Source organism: Uranotaenia lowii, chromosome 2 (genome assembly GCF_029784155.1).
Source record: "Uranotaenia lowii strain MFRU-FL chromosome 2, ASM2978415v1, whole genome shotgun sequence".
In the NCBI taxonomy this organism is placed as follows: domain Eukaryota; kingdom Metazoa; phylum Arthropoda; class Insecta; order Diptera; family Culicidae; genus Uranotaenia; species Uranotaenia lowii.
In genome coordinates, this window is record NC_073692.1 from 407,446,433 (window position 1) to 407,466,973 (window position 20,541).

Sequence of the window (20,541 nt, forward strand, 5' to 3'; positions counted from 1 at the left end):
CTCATCCGGATGATGCATACGACACGGCCGATCGAACCGGAGATGCCTTTTACGTGGCTCCCGTTGGGTTTGTCTTTAATCGCGGATAACATTGTTTATGCAAAATCTAACTATTCGAATTTAGAAAACAGCAACGAACGGTAACAGCAACAGAAACAACGGACTGAACTCTTTCGCGGGTTTTACTTCTAAGTACTAGTAAGAAAGAGAAAGAAATCCGGTTGTTTTTTTAATACAGGAGAGCAAGAGAAAGAAAATTTGACAAGAAATGTGTCTACTGGGATTCAGGAGCACATCTGTCCTGAATTCACAGAGTTAGTTCGAGTTCCTGTGTACTCGTAGAAATGTCATCCTCAATTTCAGGAAAAATGAAGTGTCACGAAATTCGGGTGCGTTTTCGTGCGAATTTCGTGAAAATTGAGCAGTTGCCCTGTGGTTCGGAAAATCATGGTCCCGAGCGGAATAAATGCAATCTTAGTGTGCACGACGACGGCGCGACGATGTGGCCCAGGATTTCAATTGAGCGTAAACCAATTTTAAAGTTGTTGATTTTCGCCACCCTCTCGGTAGATATCATTTGTGACGAGGACGGCGCAATCGGCGGATAACGACACTGATATCCGGTCCCATTGCGGCAGTTAGAAGTGAGCGGCGGAAAACCGGAAGAAATAGGGCTTTCGGCACATTCACGCCGAAGATTGATGGCTTGTAAACGATGGTTTAATTGAAAGAAGTTTTATTGCAGTTTATTAGAATGCCATCAATTATTTAGGGAGCAAACCCGTTTTGACTCACAACAAAGATGATTTGCAGGATTTCAGTCGTCTTGAATCGATAGTTCAATTCAAAAGAAATCCAAACTTTTAAAGGTTGGAATAATATTTGCATACCTATCAGGCGCATTCAAACCCACACAAATTCTGAATCTGTTGGAATGATATTGATCTCAGTAATCTAGTATTCTTCTACAGTTGTGTCAAGGTGTCTAAATTTTACATGAAGTTTGAATTTCGTTTTAAGCCACTAGTTGAGTTTCTAAAATTCTAAAAACCATACTGACATGGAAACTTCCATGAAGCCACTCTCAAATGGTAATGATTTCTCTTGTTTTCAAAAAGAATATGTAACTACTTCTTAATACCTTAAGCAGAACCGAAATCGAAAAACACCATTAACGCCAAGATTGACAGTGGCTTAAAACGACCCTCTTCGAAACTAAACCTAAACCGTCCGCAATCGAAATTAACGTTAATGCCCAGGACTCGCCAAAAAACTCAAATACTAAACGCCTCAAAGCTTCCTGTCAAATCTTCAACCCCACCCAAAAGGGCGATAGAAAGTGCGTCGGCAATGCGTTTGTCAACTTCCACTGCAAAACCTGAAATCAACCCACCGATCCGGTCACCACCTAGCGTACACCGATTGGGCGCGATTCCCAGCTATCTTAAGAAATCACGACCTTCGACGGCTCATGGTAAGCTGATCAGTACAAGGGACTCGGAACCAAATGGTTTCAAACAAAAAAATATCTCCCCCGAAGAAGAGGATCGGCAGTCCGCGAAAAAAGTCCTTGATCTAGAGCAGATCCATCACCAGCAGTTCCGGTCGAATGTCACCGAACAGTACAGAAGATACAGCGCCTCGAAAGAAGCACTCAACGAAACAGGCAAAGCGACGCCGCAACAACGATCACCGAATGCAACGAAACCACCGAGGACCAGCTTGAGCAAAGAGGTGGCGAAGATCTGTGTCGAAACGGATCAGATCGATCACTACTCGGCGGCGCCCGGCGTTATGAGACTCGAGGGAGAAGGTGCAGGAGATAGCGCATTACAGGCTAGCATTGCACTAGAGGAGTTGAACGAAAAGTTGAGAGAGATGGAACGTTTGTGTAAAGATTATCAAGAGAAGCTGAAAAATCGGGAAGATCAGCTCGCTAAGTTGCAGAAAGAAATGCTTAAGAAAACTGTCGACATTGAAGAGCGAGATAACCAAATTGCGGAAGTAGGTTCCGTTCTTTTTTAAAATACTCTTAACCAATTTCATCGTTTCTTCAACAGCTTAATGGATGCATCGTTGATCTACGCTTCGCAAATATTCCGGAGGATTCGCCACTGGAACAAACCGTAGCCGATCTGCGCCTAGAACTAGCCCAAAAGAGCAAAGATCTGATTCTGAACATCGAGAAAAATGAAGGATACATTCGTCGATTGGATGATGCCAGCAAGCGAATGGCGGAGCTAGAAATTCTGCTGGAAGAACGAGAGCAACGGTTGTTCGAGCAAACCGAGAAACAGGCGGACAAAGAAACGGCTTTCGAAAAGCTTAAAGCCGATCACAGTGATGCTGAGGGGCGCCTACTGAAGGCGACGGCAAAGATTAACAACTTGCGAAAAAAGCTAACGAATCTGACCAACGAAAACACCGATCTGAAGGCTCAGCTAGAGAAAAAAGACCCGAAAGTCTCGAAAAAATCGGATCAAAAGGAACAACTTGAACAATTTCAGAACGAGAACCGTATTGTGCTGGAAAGTCTGCACGCTGAGCTGAAGAAGCTGCGCTACGAAAATGGAATGCTTAAGAACGCCCAATCGCAGGACAACATTTTGATGGAAATCAAAAGCAAACTGATCGACAATTTGGAATCGAGCAAAGCCACGCTGAAGGCACGCTGTGAACAGATTTCGAAAACGCAAACGAAGCAGGTTGAAGAGGTGAATTTCCATTTAATTTTGACTTCTGATTTCAATTTTTTACCACGACTTTTGGCTCAACCTTTGATCTTTTTACCTGGGTTTTTGATCCCGTCTTCCGACCTGGACTCCTAATGTTGAATTCTTAACTCGATTCTTGACGTCAATTTCTGATATTAACGTATGACCTCGACATCTTACTTCAAATTTTGACCTCGACTTCTGACCTTGACTTCTGCTGACCTCGACTTTTTATCTCAAATTTTTATTTCAAATTCTGACCTTTTATTTCGACCTGCATATTTTTAATTTCTAATTCGTCTTTTAACCTCGTCTTCGACCTTGTTTTGTGACTTCAACTTTTGATCTCAACTTTTGACTTCAAACTCTGAGCTTGATCTATGACCTCAACTCACTTCACGTCTTGGCGTAGAGCTGTGACCTCGACCTCTTACCATGATGTTTGACTTCTTATGCTAACTTAAACTCTGATGTAAGCCTCTGACCTCGAATTTTTTACCCGTGTATTTGAGACTTGATTTTGACCTCGTCTACCGAACATTTGACCTTGAAATCTGGCCTTTTTTATGAGCTTGTCATTTGACTTCGACTTCTGACCATGGCTTTCAACCTCGAATTGTGACCTCGAATTTTTACCTTAACTTCCTCAAATTTACAGTTCAACTTCGTCTACATTGGTCATTATTCTGCGCCACGCATGAGGTGATGCTAGTCGATTCATCTCACGGGACTCTACCCAAGTAACACTGATTGTTTTATAAAATTTTCCAGGCCTCTTATGAAACTTAATGTTGGTCTTGTAGCCGATTATAAAACCTGAAATGTTGCTTGGGTAGTCACCTTATTCCGATAGTTGGTGTAAGTTAAGGTTAATTCCCAAAGTTCTTCCAAAGCGACGTTCCTCACCTGAAGCAACTTCTGGAATCGAGTGACTCGGGTGACTCGACTATCGTCACCTCACGCGCCGCTGTTTCCTGATATCATTCAATCCTGACTTCGACTTCTGATGCCTACTTTTTATCTCGACTTTTAGGCTCGGCCTCTAACCTCGACCTATATGAATTCTAACATCGAAGATTGACGTTGACTTTCAACCTCGTCTCCTGATTTCGAAACCTGGGGTGAAATTATGAATCCTGTTCGTTTCGAGATAAGGCAGAAACACAATACAGCGTCGGTCGTCGCGTCACGTCAGCGGTCAACGCTGTCGATAAGTACTAAAACGCGGACGCGACGCACCCGACGATTTTTGCATCACAATTCAGCGTCAAGAGATGTCTAAGATGTCTCTTGACGCTGAATTGTGATGCAAAAATCGTCGGGTGCGTCGCGTCCGCGTTTTAGTACTTATCGACAGCGTTGACCGCTGACGTGACGCGACGACCGACGCTGTATTGTGTTTCTGCCTATACTCGTTTCGAGTTTCAACTCGAATCGAATTAGAATCGTTTCACGTATCTCGTTCGAGTTCTAAATTTTAACGTACTAGATTTCGAGTAAACCGGGTAGTAGATCATCTCGAAACGTTTCATTCGAATCGAGCTCGTTTAAGGTCGGTAATGCCAAAGTCGGTCGAATCGAACGAAACTCGATTGTTTCGAGTTCCATAATCCCGCTCCTGATCTAAATTTTTAAATTCGATTTTTTCCTTCCTAGATCTAGACTTTTGACCTGGATTTTCAGTTCCACTTCTGACTTTTATCTTGTTCCCAATTCGATTGTTGACCTCGAGCTTGACCTCGACTTGTGGCGTTGTTTGTCGAATTCGTGTTTTCACCTCAACTACTAACCTCTTATTTTTGACTTCGACTTCTAATGTAAACTTGTAAATTCGATATTCAAGTTCAGCTTCTGTTCTTGATTTTGAACCTTGTCTTTCGATCTAGACTTTTGACCTCGATATTCTCTCTCGACTTTTAGAATTCTTATTTTGATTTTAAACCCGACTTCTGAGCTCTTTTTATGATTTTGACTATCGACCTCGACTTTAATCTCGACATCTGACTTCAATTTCAACCCCGAATTCTAAAAGTGAACCCAAATTCTGACCGTTTCCATTGATTTCGACTTCTTATCTGGACCTTTAACTTTTGAACTCGACTCTTGAGCTAGACTTTGGCTTTGGCTTGTGACATCAACATTTGACGTTCACTTTTGACCTCAACTTCTGCCATCTGAATCTAACCTCAAATTTAGAACATCAATTGTTTGTTACTGTGCATACCGGTTTTGCCTTCCGTAGTGGAACCACCGGATTACTTGACCGTGTCTGGCCAGGACAACTGCGCGCTGTCGTGCTGTCCTCTCAAATCGCTTATTGGTGTTTTTTCAATTTCTATCAAGCTGTCCTCTCAACCCGCATATTGCTGTTTTTTCTGTAATTTCTATCAAGCTATCTCTCAACCCGCTTGACCACCAAGCTGTCCTCTCAACTCGCTATTAGTGTTATTCAATTTCTACACACAAAATTTTCGAGGCCTGAAATTAGCAAAATTTTGCTCAAATTTGACCAGCTAAAAAGTTAGCAATGAAATTAGCAAATTTTTTTAACTAAAATTCTAGCAAAATAGTCGAAAGGTGTCCGGACTAAATTTTTACTAAATTTTCAGCATATAAAATTATTTTTGCTAAAATTAAAGCAAAAATTTATTAACCCCCAAAAATTACTAAAATTTTAGTTAATTTTGAATTTTAAAGTTTTCGTTGGTTTTTTCAGATATTTATTTTAAAATAGAAAGATCGTAATTATTTGATTGCTGTTAATTTATTCAATAAAAACAGCTGCATGCGAAAGCTGTAGTATAAGGTAGATTTTTTTCACTAACACTTTACGCCGTAAATTTCGTTACCGGTAGTGTTGCGTTCGAATGGAATATGCCATACGGAGCCCGGAATCCCGCGTGCCAACATTATGGATCCGGAGTTTCCAAGCCAAAATTATACCTGAGGGCATTTGACAAAAGCCATAAGACCACTTTCATCTGGGGCCACCAATCAGCTTGGCTGAAATTTTATAAGAGAAAAATAGTTGAAAATTAAAAATATGATTTGAAGCAGAAATAAATTTCTGTTGAACTATTAAACAAAGCTTGAATAAAATGAAAAACATACTTGTAGAATGCCCATCTTCAACCCAACATGTTTCTAAATTCTCGCCTTCAACAAACAGATCTAGAAGTGAATGAAGCAACGAGCCCTAATTTTTCCAGCAGCGTAATGATATCATTCGGAAACAGCACCGCAGTGGCGTACCTGTTAATTGAAACACAAATAAAATATAAGTATCTTATTAATAATCTTAGTCAGAATAAAAATATCATTTGTTATGTATATGTATGTTTTCGGATAAATAGTTTAGATTAGGTAAATTTAAATTCGATTCAGATGTGCTGTTAATGTTTGTCAAACATCTGGTACCGAAAAATCAGATTTTGGAGCTTAAATTTGTATGTGTATCAGATTTCACCTTTCAGATGGCATTGAAAAACTTTTCTTAAAACATGTTTGTTTTTAAACAATATTTGTAGTAACAGAACTTAATAAACGAAGCACGAATTTGATTAAACACAGAAAATTACATTATTGCATAAAAATTCTAAGCAGAATGCGGGAAACGGGTTCCGGTTTTATACTCCCTGAAAAAAACATAAAATGAAAAAAACCTACCTAATACATAACACATATGACATGATTCCCGGAAAATGGCGTTGGACACGAATTCGCTGAGAGTCGATGATGAGGGCGAAACCTTCAATGGATTGCACAATTGTCAGCGGAAAGTTGGAATTAGAGTCCGGATCCGTCCCAGTCGGATTTCTCTGTTTTCTTATCCTCTATGTACAAAGCACTGTTTCCATCTTTAAGATGAGATGAATCATCCTATAGGATGAAAATTCCTGAAAAAAATCCATCTTTAACGTTGTCGCAACTTCTTTCATAATCCACACCACCGCCACTCTCACCAACTCCGGTGCCTTCTATCAGCTTACCGCTTTTGGAAGATCACCTGCCCCTGCTGCATCCAGATAAGCTTTTTATTATGCTCCGTACTGTTACCTAAAATATAAAATGTTTTGTTTCAAACTCAATCTTATTCACAAACTTACTTATCCTCTTACTTCCGGATAATTCGACAGCAAGAACAGTAACCCTCTCACCTCCTTGGTCGTCGCCTCCCCACGCTTCTCGTCTGAAGTGGGGTTGTCTTTTGTTGACCGCTTTACCACAGCCAGGTATCATCATTCTTACCGGAAGATAGTCAGTGCCGGAAGTATCCGGGAAGGTATTTTAAAACATCCTCAGATGAACGCCCCGGGAACAGATAACTAAATCACACTGGCTCACGAAACAGCCACGACCGATTGACTGTTTGGAATAACAATTCATGGGGTTTTATCTCGCCGAATGTAGAAAAACAGAAATGAAATTATTTACATTTTCTTAGCCTGAAACCGAACAATTTTTTTTATATTTGAAGGATTTCAAGCCAAATCGACAAGAAGTTGGTATGACTCTTTAAGAATTCAATGAAACTTTTTGGGCATAAAGATCTTACCTAGTAAAGCAACTTGGTATACTCAGTTTTCCGACTAACATTTGAAAAGGACCAAACTTTTCATGCAAACATTTTGAAAACATTATTAGCTCGAAAATTACAATTCCTACAAAAACGTGGTTCATGAAAGAGATTTTTAAAAGTCATTGAAATTTAGGACAAAAAATTGATTTTTTTTAAATCCTACACTGAGAAAAATACATTTCAAAAACTAAAATTCAATTTCCAAAAAAAAAGCCATCTTAGAATTTGATGATTTTTTTTCAAAGCCGGGTAATTATAAGGCAGGTAGAAGTTACCTTTTTGGCTTTCAAGAGGGTTCATCTTGCTATCTCGGTAAATTTTACCTTTTTATTTTTTTCCGTGTATAATGATTAGCTTCTACACGCAAATTAATTTGCACTTAAAAGATAAGTGACATCTGTAGTAAATTCTCGCCATACGTAATTTTATTTGAATTTTAAGTGACCAGTCAAGTGAATTACACTATGACGTTTGAGTGAAATTTATCTGAATTTCTAAGTAAGTTAATTATCTCTCGTGTTTTTAAATAAAAGAACATTTATAGAACACCACTTCGATTTCAAATACTTACAATTCGCTTTCACCATAAATTAACTGATTGGAAAATTCCATCGTAATCCCAAGGCAGATCGGTTACTGCGGATAGTGCGACTTCTAAATCTTCCCTGCTGCAAACCAGAAAATCTGTTCAGTTCAACCCACAAGCTGAAATATGATAACACCTTTAAATAACTTTTTCATACATCACGTTTAACACAAACTACCGCTAAAATCGCCTAGTAAAGAATTGGGAAAACCCAGATCCAGCATAAGCTTAAAACGCTGCTCTTTAAAATTTGCCATTTTGAACTCTGAAAATAAACCTAATTACAACTCGACATTCACTTGAAATTCAAGTGATGGGGAAGTGAATATTTTTTCTCATTTCAAATTCAAGTGACGACTGAAGTGAATGTGGATGAATTCACTTGAAATTTAAGTGACTGGCAAGTGAAATGTATATGTCGCACTTGAATGGAAGAAAATCATTGGATCTTTGTTTTTCAGTGAAAAATCATGTGTATTTTAAGAGTGAATTTGGGTTAAGTGTATATAATTAATTTTTTATTTTTGTACGGCCGAACGAATAACACCCGAAAAAAGAACTGTCAAACAAACGCGGTTCAAGCACAGACTATTAGTTCGAGTCCATGCTAATATAATTGCTCAATTTAGTAGCAAAGGGTTTTTTTTACTCAAATTGAGCAAAAGTCATGACAATTTGGGAAAGTGCTAATGTGTTTGAGGAATTCCGGTTTAAATAAGTTTAATAAACAACGATGTGAATTACTACACAGTTCAAATCCAACTGATTTTTATTTATCATTCCATTCGTCTCCAAGTCGTGTTTTATAGGAACGAATATGGAACCGATACTCGATCAACGAGTTTGACGAACACGACAGTTCTCCACCCTTTAGGTTAAAAAATCAATCCACCAATGTATTTCTAAAATGATTTTTCCTTACATCTAACACTTCATTTTATGGAACTTCTAATTCAATTAAAACCATATTTATATTCACTGCCACAATGGATGCTAGCTATCGATGTCCGTCCCGCTCTTGATGTGTTTGCGCAATCAGTTAGTTGCCGTCTCCGTTTTATGCGCTCGGACCTTCTAATGCCTACAACGAAAGGAATAGGTTTCGATTGATTTACCCCTAAAATCGGAGTGGTGGTATTGGTTTCTTCTGGGAACCCTAGAAAATCTGGTTCGTCATCATCTTCACACCGCCTTTTTAAATTAACGACCTTGGTCAAAGAATTCCTTTGATGTGTTATACTGGATCGTAATCTTAGTTGGTCTCGGTGTGCAGATAAAACATGTCCATTAACACAGATTTGAAAAACATTCAAAGAACATCGCTTTACAAAAACTGCCTCCAACCATCTTTCAGTATCTTTTCGGTGGTTTCGATACCATAAAAGATCACCTTGTTTTAAGGTTTTAAATGTATCATCATTTTGTCTGATAACAGGTTTTGATTCAATAATGGTTGCTTTCTTCTGAGGAGCTAAGTTATATTTGTAGTGACTTTTTGGGTTTATCAAATCTAATAGCATCTTCGGCTTGTATTTAAACAAATGCTCAGAGGGAAAAGTTCCACTCTTCGTTAAACAACTGTTGCGGTAATTTATCAAAAAATAATTGATTCGTTCATCCAGATCAAGACTCTTTGTATTAGAATCTAGCAGAAATTTCTTGAACACTTCCTTCACTGTACGAACTGTTCTTTCCGCCTGTCCATTACTCTCAGGATGGTATGGAGGGCTTTTCAAAACCACTATTCCTTGCCTCGACATGAATGTTGCAAATTCGGACGAATTAAATGGAGGACCACCATCCGTTACCAAAACGTCTGGTAACCCAAAACGAGCAAAAAGGTTTATAAACTTTTTTATAACTTTCTTTGCATCAGTGCCGTACCTCATATAATCTAGTTCTACCCATTTCGAATAGCTGTCCACAATAAGTAAGAACACTTTTTCATTAAAATAAAAAAAATCTGCATGTATACGACTAAAAGGTCGAGTAGTAGGATTCCATGAAGATGACACTTGTTTCTTTTTAACAATTAAAGTTCGATTACAAACGTTGCAGTTCTTCACATGCTGTTCTATGTCAGCATTAATACCAAACCAAAATACTGTTCTACGGGCCAATTGCTTGATTTTAACTATTCCAGCGTGATTGGCATGCAGCATCTGTAAAGTTTTGAACTGCAATACTTTTGGTACAACTACTCTATTTCGAAAAATGAGGCAACCAGATAATAATTCAAAGTCATGAGCTTGGGCTTTAACATCCTTGAACTTCCTTTCAACTCGATCCGGCCAACCATTTTGAAGATAATTTATTATCTGTGTTAAGAAAGGATCTTTAGTCGTTTCGGAAGCCATGATATTAAAATCAATAGGAAATTCGTTAGAAAAATTTAAACTATTTATAAAATCCTTATCAAGCTGCTTTGGAACGCCATCAGGAAGTGGAAATCGGGAGCAGAAATCTGCGTTTCCCATTCTATTTGAAGGTCTATAACGAATCTCAAAATCGTAAATAGAAAGCTCTAACAAATATCTCTGCAATCGGGTGACTATAATCGGATTTTTCCCTTCTTTTCCAAATACACCTAACAGTGGTTTGTGATCAGTATATATAACGAAATGCTTACCGTACAGGTAGCGATGGAACTTTTTTATACAACTCACCACTGCGAGCGCTTCAAGGTGTAAGATGGGATATTTCTTTTGAGAATCACTCAAGCTGAATGATGTAAAGCAAATAGGTTTTTCTTGACCATTTATTTCATGAGCTAGCACTCCTCCAAGTCCATAGCTACAAGCATCAGTGACCAGTATTAATGGTTTTTTTGCATCAAAATATTCGAGAACTTGTGGGTTTAACAAATATCTCTTACATTTTTCAAATTGAGATTTACAATTCTCATCCCAGACGAATTTCACATCTTTTTTTAACAGATTATAGAAGCAATGTAACTTTGAGGAAAGATTGGGAATAAATTTTCCGTAGAAATTTATCAATCCAAGAAAAGCTTTAAGTTCACTCGTATTATGTGGAGGTTTAGCTTTAGCAATAGTATTAATTTTATCTGGGCAAGGTTTCAAACCTTCTGAACTTATTATGTGCCCCAGGAATACAAGTTCGTTCACGAAAAATTTACACTTTTTAAGTTTAACTTTTATATTTGCTGCTTTTAATCTATCTAAAACTAAACATAACCGTGTTTTGCATTCTTCTTTATTTTTGCCCGAAATGAGCACATCGTCTAAATAAGCGGACACTCCTTCCAGCCCTTGAAGAACTCTTTCCATTACAGATTGGAAAATAGCAGTGGAAGAAGCGCTTCCTTGAGGAAGACGATTATAAGTGTAGAGACCTTTGATAGTGTTTATCGTCATTATCTTTTTTGAACGATTTGTCAATTCAAGCTGAGTGTAGGCTCCAGCTAAATCTAGGGAACAAAACACTTTAGAATTAGATAGAGTAGCAAATATGTCCTGAGCTAATGGAATCGGATAAGTGTTCGGAACAATTACCTTATTTACCGATACCTTGCAATCTATAACAAGACGAATGTCGTTATCTTTCTTCATTACAGCCATGACTGGTGATGCCCATTCACTAGCTTTTATTGGAGTAATAATTCCACTTTTTTCCAATGAATCTAAATGGTCCATTACCTTCTCTTTTAATCTCAGAGGAACAGTATACGCTTTTTTAAAAATAGGTCGTTCATCTTTTAATATTAGATCACCTTTAAAACCTTTTATGGGAATTGAACAATCATTATTGAATACACACTCATATTTTTGTTTCAATTCCGTTATAATGATATCATTCTCATCCGTTTCTTCAAAATTGTTAACGATTTCTTTACACGTAAACTGTGTTCTCCAATCGTCATAAAAAATATCCAGCCAATCTCTTCCAATCAATGGAACAACCATTTTCGAAACATTAAGAACAATTAGAAATACGTTTCTCATCAAACTATTTAAGGAAACTTTTACTTGAATGCTTCCTAAAATTGATAATTTATTCCCATCAACAACTGACAAATTTCGATTGCATGAGTTTAATTTTAAATTTCCAAAATTTTCCTCGAACACACTCTTACTAATTACCGATACTGCAGACCCAGTATCTACTTCCATCCGAAAACCAATTCCATTTATTTTTGGTGACACAAAAACCGGACCATTTACCTTAATTCCTTCTGTTATGCTCATACACTCAAGGTCTTCATCCGAGTTGCTCGAATCCTTAACATTTCGCTTGAAATTCGAGTTCCCAGTAACATCTTCGGATTGAGCATCTACGAATCGAATCGACTGATGGGACCGTTGACGTTCGTAACAGTTGCGCCGCGTATGTCCTCTCATGTTACAGTAACTGCATAATACTCCTCCTCTATTTATGCGCTCTCCACGGGAGCGACTACGGCTACGGTTTCGAAAAGAAAAGCGATCCTGATCATAACGGTTACGATTTGGAAATCTTTCCCTCCTGCCATTAAACGGTTCTCCACTTCGACGTGAATTATTTCTAGCACCCAACCGATCAATGACGTTCACACGCAGATCCGATTGTTGCTCTACGCGCATTGCATTTTTGATGGAATGTTCCCTGGCAATCAGAATACGCTCAACCTCTTCTAAGGTAGGGTCTTCCATTTCAAAAAGTTTTTCGAAGACCTTTCTATCAGCTGCACCGAACACAACTCTATCCCTAATCAGGCTGCTTTTGATCGAGCCGAACAAACAACTTTCCGCTAAAAGTTTCACATCTAATATGAAATCTTCGGCCGGTTCGTCCTTACCTTGGTTCCTCCTGTAGAAAGCATCTCGTTTTTGCATTAATCCTCTGGTCTTGTCGAAACGGTTTCTCAGTCGGTTAATAATATCATCATACTCAAGAGTATTGATATCGACACCAGGATACAATTTTTTTATTTCCGCAAAAACCGAAGCTCCACCAACTGTAATAAACAGCGACTTCCGATTCCCAACAGGTACATTGTTGTAATCGAAAACGTACTGTAGTCGTTCCGCATAATCAGAGAAGGACGTTCCCGGAACGTAGGGCTCGACTGAACCAATAAAAGTGGACATCTTCTCAATTTACTTCACTTCTATCTTCGTAAATAATCAATCTGGCGAAAGTAAACAAATAATGATGATGATTATTAGTGAATCAGCATAACACCAATACTGGTAAGTAATGTCGCACTGGTAGTTTTATTTTGTTGCAGCTCTCCGTTGCACACACCAAAGTGATTTACAGCAATCGAAAGAGGAACTCAATGAACACTTGATTAAATAACAAACTTCTTACACTCACCTTCGAATCCAACGCTCACGAGAGTCTCTCTCGGTTTACAGCTTAGTTAAACCAAGTTGTTGCTGTTTGAAATGGCGAATTGAAACAATGGATACAAATAAAATCCAACAAGCGCGAAACAATGGCTTTTCTTCTGTCGCACAAATAATGCTTGTAACAGCGCCAAAACAGCCTTATGCCTTACAGCTTACGTGCTACCACTGCAAAAATGCGAATTGCTTAAATTATTTCCACTTGATACTTCACTATTCAGTTCAATCAAACAACGATATAAAAAAAATTTCAACTCACAAGCAAATTTCACAGAAGTCCACAGCAGCGATTTACGACTTCTAACTATTGCTCAATGTTCTTCAACTACTAAAAACGCACACGGGTTCTGTATATCCTCGTCGCCACTAATGTGTTTGAGGAATTCCGGTTTAAATAAGTTTAATAAACAACGATGTGAATTACTACACAGTTCAAATCCAACTGATTTTTATTTATCATTCCATTCGTCTCCAAGTCGTGTTTTATAGGAACGAATATGGAACCGATACTCGATCAACGAGTTTGACGAACACGACAAGTGCTAACTGAACAGTAAAAAAAAATTTTTGCTAACGGAAAGTAACAGCTCATTTTTGCTAAGTGGAGCCTCGAAAGTTTTGTGTGTATTAAGCTGTCCTTTCAACTCGCTTATTGGTGTTATTCAATTTCTATCAAGCTGTCCTCTCAACTCGCTTGTTGGTGTTATTCAATTTCTATCAAGCTGTCCTCTCAACCCGCTTGATCACCAAGCTGTCCTCTCAACTCGCTTATTGAAGTTTTTTTTCCAATTTCTATCAAGCTGTCCTCTCAACCCGCTTGATCACCAAGCTGTCCTCTCAACTCGCTTATTGGTGTTATTCAATTTCTATCAAGCTGTCTTCTCAACCCGCTTGATCACCAAGCTGTCCTCTCAACTCGCTTATTGGTGTTATTCAATTTCTATCAAGCTGTCCTCTCAACTCGCTTGTTGGTGTTATTCAATTTCTATCAAGCTGTCCTCTCAACCCGCTTGATCACCAAGCTGTCCTCTCAACTCGCTTATTGGTGTTTTTTTTTTTTAATTTCAATCAAGCTGTCCTCTCAACTCGCTTGAATATTATTATATCACCAAACAGTCTTCCGAACTCGCTAGCTGGTGATTTCATTTTAAAGAATTTACCTGTTTTTCATTTATTTTTCTTTATATTTTCCTTTCTGAACAACATTTCACCACTTTTGAAATTAAGTTTGATTCACTTTTGGACTTTAATCATAATTTTATTACATCAGAACTACTTAATTTTTTTCAACTTTTGGTAGAACTTTCTAAGCGTGTGTAACATTGACGATGTTTGTTTTTATTCGGCTCGATTTTTTTCCAAACTTTCTAACGAAACACAATTTGATTGCAAATACCTGCCACGGTCGCCAAATGTGCAGACCGGTTTTGCCTTCCGTAGTGGAACCACCGGATTACTTGACCGTGTCTGGCCAGGACAACTGCGCGCTGTCGTGCTTAGCTCACTCACTCGCTGGCACATGTTGACTGACTGGCTGACTCGCGTGCACGCTCGTGTGGGGTTACCAAGTGTCGGTTCAATCCATACACACAGTTACGACAACTGGTCTTGACTTATAACATTATGGGCCTTATTACATAAGACGAGTCGAGTAACTCGACTCGACTCCAGTCACTGTCGAGTCGAGAGAACTGTCGTATTATGGTAGTCGAGTGAAATATCTGAGTCACGAACCTTCAAACAGTCGACTCAGTCAAGCTACTCGACTGAAATTCGACTGGACTTGATTACTGTAATACCAAAATGGCTCACTCGAATAAAATGACTCGTGACTCGTCTTATGTAATAGGGCCCTATATTTTGACCTCGCCTTTCGATCTTGAATTAAAACCTCGATTTTTGAATTTCGACTTCTGACCAAGGTTGCCGAAAAAAATTCTGTGTTTTTATGAAAGTAAAACTGACTTTCTGTGATTTTACCAAAAATATCTGCGACGGTTTTCTGTGATGAAAAAAGCATTAATTTCACTAAAAAGTCGTGAGAAATTGTGTCTTGAGAAAAATAAACAAACAATAGCAATCTTATCAAGACTTTCCAAAACAAAGTAAAAAATCCAAAAGTAATGTTGACTTAAAGATTAGAATTTTAAAAATACGTACACAAATCTAAAATTTTGTGAAATCTGTGAATATTTTTAAAATTCTGCGTACTGTGACACAGATTCTGTGAAGAAAATTTGCTCAAAATTCTGTGAAATTAAAGATTGAACCTTGCTTCTGACCTCGACCTCGACCTTCAATTTTTGTCCTTGATTTTTGCCAACGACTCAAGTTTTTTGCTTATGATATCAACTTTTGACCTCAATATTTGTCTTCTAATTCTGACATCGACTTCGAATTTCACTTTGATCACTGTCATTAACTTTTGACCTCCCTCCTTCCTAAATTTAAAATTCTAGCCACGATTATCTACCTTCAAATTTTGACATCAACCTCGGATCTCAACTTCTGATCTTATTTTTAGAACTCAAATTTTATTTGACTCCTAGTTCTGACAAAGGTTTTTCGAATCTCAATTTTTTTGGCCTCGACTTCTGACCTCGACTTTCGATCTTGACTTTCAACTTCGACTTCTCAACTCGACTGCTGACCTCAATTTTGGACTTTGACTTCACCCATCGAAATTTGACGTCGACTTCTGATATCGATTTTTAACCTAGACTTTTGACCTTCACTGCTAACCTTTAATTCTGATTTGTGTTCTGACATCAACATCTGATCACGACTTTTCACCTCAATATTTGACCTCGACCTGAAAACCTTAATATTTATCATCATTTCCAACTTCGAATTCTGATCTCAGTTTTTGACTTTGGCTGCTTGCATCAACTTCTAACTTCTTTTGACCTCGATTTCTGACTTCGAGTTTTAAGCTCTACTTTTGAAATTGTTTTAATGTTGACTTCGTATTCCGAATTTTGATCCCGACTTCTTACGAAAGGAATCAAACTTTTGTTTCAACGAACCTTTATTTTCGTCAATTTTTGCATCGAGAATTTGTTCGATATTGTTTTTGTTTGCTCTTTTATAGGACGAAAGCACTCATCCAACAAGGCAGATGGACGGTTTCGAGGCGTTATTCAAAAGTTTGGCCACCAAGCAGCGACGATGCTGCAAGGAAGAGAAAATTATCAGTGACATCGAGCAAAACAATCGAAACTGCAAAATAGCCCGCCGCAAGATGCTGGATATGTTGGGCCAGCTGAAGAAGGAAAATCGAGCCATGAGGAGCATTATGTAAGTTCAAGATTCATTGTTTTTAGAATTCTAGTATTGATAATATTTTTTCTACAAAGTTCAAGTAATCCGGACCTGGCTCTCATTAATTCGGAGGAAACAAACGAACAGGTGAAAGGACAAATTATAAACCAGCTGTGTCAAATTTTCCCGGAAGAGGACAACCTGCAGCAGCAGCCCAAAAATGGCGGAACAGTAGAGCGGATTACCAATCGGATTATTTACGACGAACACATGATTGGTGGAATCGCAAAACCAGGCAAATTTTAGAGCTTATCTCAGATGCTCAATTACAAGTGATAGTAACTGTTGTTTAAATTTATTTATTTGTATTCATATACTTATTGAATCAATCCACTTATTTAAGTGCACTTTATCTTGGTTTTCTTCCAATCATATCTGAAAAACATGAAATCTCATACAAAACTTCAAGTTTCCTTTTGACGCTAATGAAATGAGATTTTTGATAAGACGTCACCGGTTTCCCCACCCAATTATACATTCGTCGAAAGTCGAAACGAATGAAACAATAACAATTTCCGAAACATCCAAACTCTCCCCAGCGATCCAATAACGTTCAGTTAAACTGTCAACGGCAAATCCGAAAGCCGAAAATTTCAAGCCAAACTTTTCCAATTCACTTCCGAAGGAAATCCCTTGCTGTCATAAAGTTTTTTTTTCACTTTGCCTTCGTCAGGTTCTGCTGCATCAACCGAGATAGAAAAAAACCGCGTGTACTGACTTATCTTGTTATTCAATGTGTGTAGATTTGATGACACACAAATGTGTAATTTATCTGGAAATATCATTCAATTTGACTGTAAGCCTGACAGTGTCAAGATCCACGTCATTTTGAATTTTCGAACATTTTTAATGTAAATATCAAATATTTATTGTAAAACTTGTAACTACAAAAAAAAGGTTCAACGCTTCTCATAAAAGATACAACTAAAATCTCAAAAACTTGTTAGATTTATTCTTTTTTATTACTCTGAATCTTAATCTGTGCATTTCTTCCACATATGCGTTAGGTTTTCCAAAGAAAATTCTTAGACATTGTTTCTCAAGTATAAATTTGAGAATTTTCAAGCAATTCTTGAAAATTGACAAAAAATATTAACATAAAAAAATAAGGATTTCTTTTCAGGATACTAAACAAGAAGATATTATTCAAAGCCATCAATGCTGCTTAATAAACGGTCGTGATTGTGGTGTGAGAAATTTATTAAGTTTTCATCAAAAGCGATTTTCCCAAACCGACCGATGGGATGGGCACCAAATCTAATAAAGTCTCTTCTGGGAAACAGAAAAAAAACAATAACCACCAGGAAGGGCCCGAAATCATATCATTCGCTAAGGAGGAAGCCAAATTAATGGCTGAGAGGGAGTGGGGCAGATTTAATGTGATGAAAAATTGTAACAAAATTAAAATAAATTTCAACATTTATACTCACGCTCGTTTGTCCCCTGGCTGATGGTGTTCGTCCTGACGTTGGTACAATGAATGGAACAACAACCAGCAGCGAAGAGGACGCTCCTTCTTTCTTCCCATTGTTCAAAAAGGGTGTTACGCCACAAAGCAGTCGATCTATTCTGGACTGCAGGAAAGGGTGTCCTGAAAAAAAGTGGAAAGGACACAGAGGATTTGAATATGTTTTAAAAATTTTATAATAAAACTTTCACTGACCACAATTGATGATACAAAATTCAAAAATCTACATTGCTTTTCAGTTTCATCTGTGAGCTAGTGTAGAAAAGTACACTTGTCGACTCTGAAAACAGTTTTTATAAGCGCTTTTTTTCGACAGTGTTTTTTTTTTTTTTTGCTTGCAAATGCACAGTGCCCACGACCTACTAGAACTTTCAGTTATTGACATGGTTATCCACATTCGGTTATTTGTTGAGATGTGTTTCTTGTAGGTTTATTAATGGATTTCTAAGCGATTTGCCCGAATTTGCATAACATTGTGTATGCAACTCGTTGCCAAACTCTATGTTCTTAGCACTCGACACGAGAGACGAGAAATAATTGTACACAACCACGTTGAAAACCCAACATGGTCAGAAGGGATGGCCGCCCAGGCTTTCAATCTCCCAAAATCTACAAATCGCGGGTTGAAAATTTTACATTGCTAACCGTAAGGGGAATGCTCCAGGTAGGTTCAAATTGGTTTTCGCGGATTAGTTTACCCGGGATTTGATCATTTGGCAAGCCAAATCGTTTATTTGCCAATTGTATATTTTGGCTATTGAAAGCAGACAAAAGTTTACAAGGAGAAATGTCTTCAGGAAATTGTGTTGCCGTTTGTCCAATCACACGAAGCCCCCGTGAAGTTTTTCAGAACAGCAAACAACTGGCAAACTCACCTATAGTTTCGAAACAGGGGTTTCCTGTATTTGGCATGAATTTCCTGTAGACTTGAGACGGTTTCTTTTCGATATATACATGAAAAATAATGACTTGTTTTGGAAAAAAACGTTTTTATTCAAAAGCACATTTATTAGTATTTTATGAATCATTAATTACAGCTTGGTCCTGATGTTTATTTTTGGTTCGTCCGGTATTTTGCTTGGGAAAAGATACATTGTTATTTTTTCAGTCAGTTATGAATTATTTAAAAAAAATGCACACTTCTGATGTTTGAATTGAACGGCACTTTCGAACCCGCATCTTCGTTGTCACTTCCAAAATGAATCCAGTGCACAATCGAAAAATACGCGCGACATGACGCACACACTTAATCTTTTCTCCTGTGATCGGGACGATTTCGTCCTGTATTTTCAACAGCTGAAATTACAGGACAAATCTCGAAACAGAAAAACAGCTCAGGAACACATCCTGTCAAATTAACCTGTTGCATCGAAATGCTTTTCTCCTGTGAATTGCAGGATGTTTTGTAAGTCTCCTGTGAGCTCATGACAGGCTTCTCTTGAGATTTTCAGGAGATCTGAAGGGGTTTCTTTTTTTCTCTAAATACAATTAAATTCTCATTACTTCCTTTTTGAATTAAAACATAGATTTTTCTTCAAACATAAACTAATTTATTTCGTATTTTTGTTAAGTACTTTGACACACAACACAATAATATTTTAAAAACACTGCACACGATTTTTCCTGCCTTTGGACCAGGCGGCTGGTTGCGGGCATTGTTGATCCGTTGAAGATGCCGCTGCGGGATGATGGACATTTGCACGAACTCAAGAGCGCCTGCCACGAACTCAAGAGCGAACTGCCAACCAAACGTACCGGAAATATCTTGCCGGCCTGGAAAGCACTTGCCTAGACCAAGCGACGGAGGGACGATAATCATTTTTCCGTTTTTGTCGTTCGGCGATCTTCAGCTCATTTCACACTTTCACAACTGATTGAAATAACCTTAGGCTTAAAGAGGACATTGTTGCCGTTCCCAACCACACGGTACAAAAGGACAGAAAAAACGTTGTTTCCTCACACGATTGCAATGAACGAACGGTGACCGCAAAAAATAACGAGTTGAAACTTTGGCGGTTTGAAATTTTATGCACAAGTGAAAAAGAGATGCAAAAGTGCACAAGAGAAAGAACATTAATTGACAAAAATTGGGTCTCTTAAAGTGTCCCCGTGATTCAGGAGAACACAAAGTCCTGAAATCACGGGACACATTAAGTTCCTGCGCTCTCGTACAAAGTTAGTCTCGGATCTCAGGAGAGATGAAGTGTCCCGAGATTCGGGTGAGTTTTCATTCGAACTTCGTTTGAATTGGGCAGTTATCCTGTGATACGGAAACCCATCCCTAGCGAGATAAATGCAATCTTAGTGTGCACAAGATGAGGCAGGATAAACAATGGGGCTTATTCTGCGACGCGAGTGACGTGACTCACGAAATTTCACTTCTTCGTCCTGACTCCATAAAATGCTTCAGCAAAGAAATCTGTGTATCGATGAGTTCTGAAGACCAATATCAGCTCATCCGAACGAAAATTTCGAGACTAGAGAGGCTATTTAAGCCAGCAAAAAGATATGAATTTTCGTGA

General features: G+C 38.1%; 1 protein-coding gene across 2 annotated transcripts; it reads left to right on the top strand.

Annotated features, from left to right (window-relative positions):
- Nucleotides 1–954: 954 nt before the first annotated feature.
- Nucleotides 955–16,898, top strand: LOC129749529 (kinesin-related protein 4-like). Of its 2 annotated transcripts, none has more exons than XM_055744507.1 (5): nt 955–1,091; nt 1,151–2,004; nt 2,061–2,714; nt 16,322–16,527; nt 16,587–16,898. In XM_055744507.1, the coding sequence occupies exons 1-5, from the start codon at nt 1,061–1,063 to the stop codon at nt 16,795–16,797; spliced, it is 1,956 nt and encodes a 651-aa protein (XP_055600482.1). In that variant the 5' UTR covers nt 955–1,060; the 3' UTR covers nt 16,798–16,898. The 2 variants fall into 2 exon arrangements, with proteins under 2 accessions (XP_055600482.1, XP_055600481.1); XM_055744506.1 differs by having other exon boundaries at nt 975–1,091; nt 1,148–2,004.
- The last annotated feature ends 3,643 nt before the right edge of the window (nt 16,899–20,541 follow it).